Source organism: Hipposideros armiger, unplaced genomic scaffold (genome assembly GCF_001890085.2).
Source record: "Hipposideros armiger isolate ML-2016 unplaced genomic scaffold, ASM189008v1 scaffold_117, whole genome shotgun sequence".
NCBI classification, from domain to species: Eukaryota; Metazoa; Chordata; class Mammalia; order Chiroptera; family Hipposideridae; genus Hipposideros; species Hipposideros armiger.
In genome coordinates, this window is record NW_017731467.1 from 455468 (window position 1) to 463415 (window position 7948).

The window sequence follows — 7948 nt, forward strand, 5'->3', positions numbered from 1 at the left end:
GTCAGCCCCTGCACAACAACTCTTCCACTGTAGTCAAGGCCAGTCCTCACAACCAGTGAGCCCAAGGGTCAGTACCTTCCATTGATGTGCAATTATCAACCAAGGCTCAACTACAAAAGGAGGGCTCACACAACCCACACAGGGGACACTCCTGGAATAACTGGCTCAGGTGACCAGAAAGATTGTGCCACCGAACCCCACAGCACACCTACTACATAAGGCCACTCTACTAAGACTGGAAGACATAGCAGCCTTACCTAATACACAGAAACAAACACAGAAAGGCAGCCAAAATAGGGAGACAAAGAAACGTGTCCCAAATAAAAGAACAGAACAAAGCTCCAGAAAGAGAACTAGGCAAAACAGGGATAAGCAATCTATCAAGACGCAGAGTTGCAAACACTGGTTATAAGAATGCTCAGTGATCTCAGGGAGAACTTCAACACAGAGATAGGAAGCAAAAAATGAAGATAGAAACCATGAAAAAGAACCAGTCAGAAATAAAGGATACAATAATGGAAATGAAGCTATATTACAGGGAATCAACAGTAGATTAGATGAAGCACAGGATCCAACCAGTGATGTAGACTAAGATAAGTTAGCAGAAAACACCCAACCATAACAGAAAAAAGAATCCAAAAAATTTAGGGTAGTTTAATGGGCCTCCGGGACAATATCAAGAATAGCAACATTGGCATTATAGGGGTACCAGAAGGAGAAGAGAGAGAGCGAGGAATTGAAAACCTATTTGAAGAAATAATGACAGAAAATTTCGCTAACTTAGTGAAGGAAATAGACATACAAGCCTAGGAGGTGCAGAGTCCCAAACAAGATGAACCCAAAGAGACCAACACCAAGACACATCATAATTAAAATGCCAAAGGTTAAAGACAGAGAGAGAATCTTAAAAGCAGCAAGAGAAAAGCACTTAGTTATCCACAAGGGAGCCCCCATAAGACTGGCAGCTGATTTCTGAACAGAAACTTCGCAGGCAAGAAGCGAGTGGCAGGAAATATTCCAAGTGATGAAAAGCAATGACATACAACCAAGATCGCTCTACCCAGCACGGCTGTCATTTAGAATTGAAGGACAGATAAGGAGCTTCCCAGACAAGAAAAAGCTGAAGGAGTTCATCACCACCAAACCAGTGTTACAAGGAATCTTAGAGGGATTTCTTTAAAATGGGAGGGGGGTTAAGGATGGATGAAAGGGCAAGGGATTAGGAAGTACAAATTGGCTGTTACACAGTAGTCATAGGAATGTAGGGTAAAGCATAAGGAATACAGTCAATAATATTGTCATAACTAGGTATGGTGCCAGATAGGTACTAGATCTATCAGGGTGATAGATGGGAATGGGATTAGGGGCAGGGTGAAAAAGGCGAAAGTATGAAAAAATACAAATTGGTAGTTAATATAGTATGGAGAATATAATCAACAATGTTGCAAAGATCATGTAAGGTGCCAAATGGGCACTGGACTTATCAGATGGATTATATCATATACTGTGTTGATGCCTGACCAATGCACTACACACCTAAAGTGAAATAGAATAATATTTAATGTCAACTATAACTAAATATATATGTATATATAGTCACGGGATGTAGAGTACAACATAGGGAAGATAGTGGTATTGTAACAGCTATATAAGACGTCAGAATAGTAGTAGCTTGTGGCGTGGGTTATCACTTTATGAAGGGTTTAAATGTCTAACTATTATGCTGCTTTGTACACCAGAAAAAAAAAATTGCTTACTTAATCCTCCATAAAAATTGACTCATCACTGAACATATACTTGATGACCACACTCACTTATAAGAATTCTCCATATTTCTTTTGATTTAATATTCATCTTTGGTACAGAATAGGTGGCATAAATATCAGCCCTATTAAAAAATCTCTCATCAAAAAGATTTTTCTCCATTGAATGATGTAAAAAACAAAATAAAAAATTTCTGAAAATAGTGAAGAAAAAAAACCCAAGGCAGAATCTCCCGTGTTAAACAGTATAAATTCTAAACCATCTGCTACCTTGATCCGTCATGTGTTACAGCTGTCACTGTGCCTAAGGAAGAAGCGCTATATAAATTAATTTGCTTCCACCTCCATAATTCAAATCAGTGGAAAACCAAAAGATATATCTTGTTGATAATTACCAGTAAAATCTCAAATTAAATCAACATAATTATACTTTGAAGAGATATTATTCTTAAAATACAACCATATATAAGTATGTTCAATTAGTTTGTACCTATCATTGTCCTTGGGGAAATAAAATACAGTGATCAACAATAAGTTATTTAGAAATAATCTTAAAATTAGAACTGGAGTCATGGTATCATGTAGAAAAAAATCTATGATAATTTTAAAACCATCTGGAATCTTTGACAGATCAGGAAGCCTAACAAAATACAAGATACAAAAAGCAGTGACTCGTATAAAAATACTTAAAGTGAAATTCACAAAATAAAACAGAAAGGGGCATTTCTATGTGTTAAAATAATTTAATTCTCCCTGTACATTTCTGTCCACATGATCCAACAGAAATCAAGAATGCATACTTTACATTATTTACCTGTTTTGAGATATTCAAGTCAATTCAGATGGCAAAAGTAGAATACAGTCACTAATGAAATGTTTAAAAATATATATTAAATGAAAAAAATGTTTTTACAAGATAAAAAGTAATCTCCCACAATGCAATAAATTGCAGATCACTGAAATTTTAACTCTTTAGATGATTTCAGTTCAGTTTTTGGTTTCAAAATCTAGAGACAATCAAAAAGAAAAAGCACTGGCAGAATGTCTATCTGTTTTTACGTTTCTCTTTCTTGCTCCGACTACTTGTTACACTGTTTAAAGAAGACGATGAAGGTGCTCTTGCATGACCTGTGGTCTTTAGATGGTCAAAAAGTTTATTTCGGGATGGAAATTCAGTATGGCAGGCTGTGCAGCTGATAACATCATTCTGAGAAGGGAAAAGAAAACAAATAAAAGCCAAGTGTTAATATCTGAGAGCAGTGTTTTATGTTTTCATGTAGAGATCAAATATCAAACAATTGTAAAAGAAAGATCTTTTAACAAAATGGACAGCTACTAAGACAGGCTCAACAGAGGCAGCGGTTCTTGGAAGTTATGTCCCATTAACCAACACCATGGACTTTGAGTACTGAGACATTTAGTAGCATGTACCATGTGGACTAGACCAAGGCTTTAGATTTCAAAGTAATAGAAAACAATAGTAACTGTTCTGGTATGGGCTGATATTTCCAATGTGCTACTTTTTAAAGAAAAAAAAATGATGTGACAACATGGATAGACCTAGAACGTATTATACTAAGAACAATAGTCAGGCTGAGGATAAATACGATATGATCTCACTTATATGCGGAATCTAAAGACAAAACAAATGAGCAAACAAAACAGAAACAGCCTCATAGAGACAGAAAACAAACTAATGGTTGCCAGAGGAGAGGGGAGCTGGGTGAAAAAGGGGGGAGGGAATAAGAAGCACAAATTGGGGATGTAAAGTACAGCACAGAGATTAGAGTCAATAATGTTGCAACAACTATGTAAAGTGCCAGATGGGTATTAGACCAATCGGGGCAATCACTGCATAAATTATATAAATGTCTAACCACTATGCTGCAGATCTGAAATTAATATAAAAGAATATTGAATGTCAACTGTAACTGAAAAAAACAATTAGGAAGAAAATGACAGTAGCACATATATAAATACCACAATTGTCAAGGGAAACTGTTGATGGAGCCACACCTAGGCAGCAGGTGCAGAAGGGTTCACCAAAAACACATTTACACCTTTAGAATGAGAATTGAGAATTTAGATTATATTGTCTGAACAACAAGATCCACTGAAGACATGTCAGCATGATTTTAACCTACCACTGTCTGTGGTTCGGCGGGTACTTTGACAGCTTTTTTCATATCTTTGGCTTTCTTTCCTTTGGGTTTAGGAACACTGGAAAATAAATGAAAGAATTCAGCATAATCTAATAACAATGTACCCCTTTTAATTGTCATTTTGCTCCCAAGACTCAAAAGAATAACATTCATTTTAAAGCTAATTCATTAATTTTCATGGCCAAGTTAATTAATTTTAACAGCTCAAATGAACAGCTTTAAAGACCCAACTTTAGAGATCACTTTATATATCAAATTTGACACAAAAATTAAGGGATTTACTTAAAAAAATTGAAACATAAACTAAAATAAGGCCCCTAAAATTCTGAGTTTTTAAACGGTGTGTTTTTGTTAAAAAAGCAAAGCACTTAATACTCCATTTATTGAAGCAAACCATCTTCACAGCCAAGCAGCAGTACTCATAAACACATTAAGTGGGGCTCCCCCAAACCCCAACTTCTTGAACCTGATCCAGTCTATAACAAACATTCCAACAGTTCCACAATGGAATGAGAAAAATAAACACACTGTAATGCACTTTCCACAAAACTAAATTTGTTTAACGTGACAAATTTTCTTTTATTAAAAGATTATGTCCTTTCTGCTGATCTGGTGGGTATCACCGCCCCACGTATCCTTTAACCCAGAAAGTGGCTGCCAGTATAGTAAGTTTCCTCCTATTCTATTTTAACTCCTGAATAGTTCTCTATTCAATCTTCTACATGCATTTTAATTTTCCTTACTCATTGCATACATTTGTGCTAACCAAATTCTTAGGGCAAAATCTGAATGCAGCTATATTTACAGAACAAACAGGATGGGTTATAATGAGTAAGTTATGATAATGCTGCCATACTATTCTTCAATAGTCTGTATTAAATTAAATGGCCTATACAGGCATACCTCATTTTATTGTACTTCACAGATGTTGAGTTTTTTACAAATTGAAGTCAAGACCCTCCACCAGTAAAAAGGTTATGCCTCACTTTATTGCGGTGGTCTGAACAGAACCCGCAGTATCTGTGAGGTATGCCTGTGCATTTAAAAGGTGCTGATTAGGAGTGTGAACACAACATTATGTAGTGTTCAGATAGCTCTGAAAGCATCAAGAGAAGGACACAACGGCATAAAAGGCTACAGATTAACATTTACTAATTTACATAATATCATCACTGATATGCCGCAAATACATCCAAGAAAATTTAGGGTAATATTCCTGGAGAACAGTTTATGTTATGAAAGACAGCAGCTACATCTCTGAAGTTAATATTTAAGAGCTTTATTTTTAAAAAGTACTCTAGATACACACATTTTCTAATGAAGAACTTCTCACTAGGTGGGTAGCGTCAGTGCACTGCAGAGCAGCAGCAGAGGGGCCCCACAGAAGAGGGGGTGGGGGATGAGGTGTGCGTGTGTGCGTGCGCACGCATGCATCTCTATCCGAGCCCTGCCACTTCCTCAGCAGTGAAGAAATCATTTCAATTCAGTCTTCTTTTAGCAATGAGAACCCTTTTTCTCCCCAAATGAATTCCCATGTTGAAATAATACGGAAAACAAATGAAAAAGTTTTAGCTCTAGATGAAGGAGATGATCGGTCGGGGTTCTGGAGCCCCATCCTTTGGTCCACCCCTCACGCCCACAAAGCAGCTCCCAAAGGACCTGTACAGGTCACTTAGGTCCCACGGAGCTCGCTGATTTGGGTGCATTCAAGGAGTCAGGCAGACAGGGATTAAATGCCAGCTTTTTCACTTACCAGCTTTTGTTCTCAGGCAAGTCACTTAATCTGAGACTCAGTTTTCTCATTTGTAAAACTCTTCCAGGTTTCAGCTCACCCAAGTTCCTGCATTACCAGTTGGTACAGCCACAGCCCTACGCTGGGCCCTGAAACGTGTTCCCCTGGTTTATGCCACCTAAAGTCCTTAACTCCTAAGTATACTCCACTGCCCCTTCACTGCTGCTCCTGTGTTAAGCGTTTTCAGTTAAGCTCCCACTTTACTGTCATTCGAACTGTTTTACCTGGTCCTATGACAAGAACCTGAGGCTACTTACTCTTCAGCTTTTTCCTCAAGGAGTAAGAAATTATTCTGCTATAGAGGAACAGAGGAGGATAAGACAAAAATGTCACACAGGAGAGGAAAAAGAATGCTACCTCCTGTGACCCAGACCTTCCCCTGACCAACCACAGTGGCCTGGTGTAGCACCAGGATTCCAGGGCTGCTTTGAGCCGAAAAGCCCCAAGCTCTGGGGCTTTTATCCTCGTGATAAAACTTATATATCCTCGTGACCTCAGTGGGGCTGAACACACAATGAACATCACGAGCATGGAGATTTGGTTAGTCACATTCCAAGCGAGTGGAGAGTAGCCTTGTTCTCATGAATGTCAAGGATTGCTGATCCAGGAGAAAACAAGAACCTCACTCGGCAGGATAAGGAAAACAAAAGCTGGATCAAAGTAAGTTGTTTCTGATTTTGGCCATGTTGTTGAAATGTCATGAGCACATTCCTCTAGCATTCTTTCCAACACGCTTCATCTGTATACATATGTACATATGTCTGGTTATACACATAAGGCACAGATACATCTAATTTACCCCATCAATCATGGGAAAGGAAAGTCTATTTGACAAATAAAAAGATATCCTTACAACCAAAACTAAGTCAGTAGAAACGTGCACGTCTGCCTTACCTTTTAGCTTCACTTTTTGGGTCATCACACAGTTCCGCAGTCTGTGTGACACTGACATTTTCTTGGGGACTAGCTTCCAATTCTTTGGCACTGTCATGATTTAAGTTGGTATCTTCTGGTTGAACCTTTACTCCTTCTCCAGTTCCATTTTCATTGAAATTATCATCATAATTCTAGGTAATAAACATGTATGCATTACAAAAGAAATACTATCATAATACTGGCTTATGTTATGTTGCCAAATAAACAATAATAACATCCTGCGCACTCTGGTTGGAGTATATCGTCAGGAAATAAAAAAGGCAGACAATAATTTAAGAACATGAATGCTCATTACAGAAATAATAAATGAATGAAAAATTGGAAACAATCCAAATATTCAATAAGTTGAATATATGAAGGAAAATTATGAAGCTCTTAAAAATCATGTTTCCCAAGATAGTAATGCAGTTATGTGGAAAATACAACATATTAGCAAAAGTTGAAGATAGAAGATTATATATAACATCTGACCACAATTTAATTCAACATTAAGTACTATCTATAGGCAGAATTAGGGATGATATTTATACTTTTGTATTTTCCAAATAATCTGCAATGAGCAACTATTACTTTTATAGTCAGGAAAAAAATAAGAAAACAACAACAAACAGGCATTACATAAGGAAGATGCCTGGCAAATTGTCTTCATTAAGCGTGAATGTTTTGTTTTTGTTTCGGGTAACATATTGCCCCATTTGCTTCCTCTCTTATTCTCTCTCTCTGCACAAGCACTTCTCCCCTTTTATCTATGAAAGTAAGGGGCAGGCAGATATCACGACACTTTGCCATGTTTCTCCTAAGAACAAAAACTTTATCCTACATATCCACAATATCCTCTTCATACTCAAGAATGTAACACTGATATTACCTGTTACACAATCCATATTCATATTCCAATAATGTCATTTTTTTATAACCTGAGGGTGGATATAAACAAGGATCATAACTTGCATTTAGTTGTTATAGCTTTCTAATCTCCTTTATTCCAGAACAGTAGCCCTTTTTGTGTCTTTTATGATACTGAAAATTTGATGACTGTTCTGTAGAATGACCCATAGTCTGGCTTTGTCTGACTGTTTCCTCATGATTAGATTCAGGCTAAACATTTCTAGCAAGAAGAGTATAAGGATAATGCTGTGTTCGTCTGTGTATGTTACATCAGGAGACAAAAGTCAGTTTGTCCCCCTGCAGGCTGGTGCAGCCATTATGGAAATCAGTATGGAGGCACCTCAAAAATCTGAAAATGGAACTACCTTACGACCCAGCAATCCCACTCTTAGGTATTTATCCAAAAA

The 7948-nt window shown here is 37.3% G+C and overlaps 1 protein-coding gene across 1 annotated transcript in view; it reads right to left on the minus strand.

Annotated features, from left to right (window-relative positions):
* Positions 1-2486: 2486 nt before the first annotated feature.
* The window catches only part of DNAJC21 (DnaJ heat shock protein family (Hsp40) member C21), a 25836-nt gene continuing 20374 nt past the window's right edge, over positions 2487-7948 (minus strand). Inside the window, exons 10-12 of the mRNA XM_019647900.1 lie at positions 6612-6784; positions 3908-3983; positions 2487-2970 (exon numbers count right to left, since the gene is read on the minus strand). Of these exons, the coding sequence (XP_019503445.1) occupies positions 2809-2970; positions 3908-3983; positions 6612-6784 (411 nt within the window). The 3' untranslated portion in view covers positions 2487-2808. The remainder of the gene's footprint in view (positions 2971-3907; positions 3984-6611; positions 6785-7948) is intronic.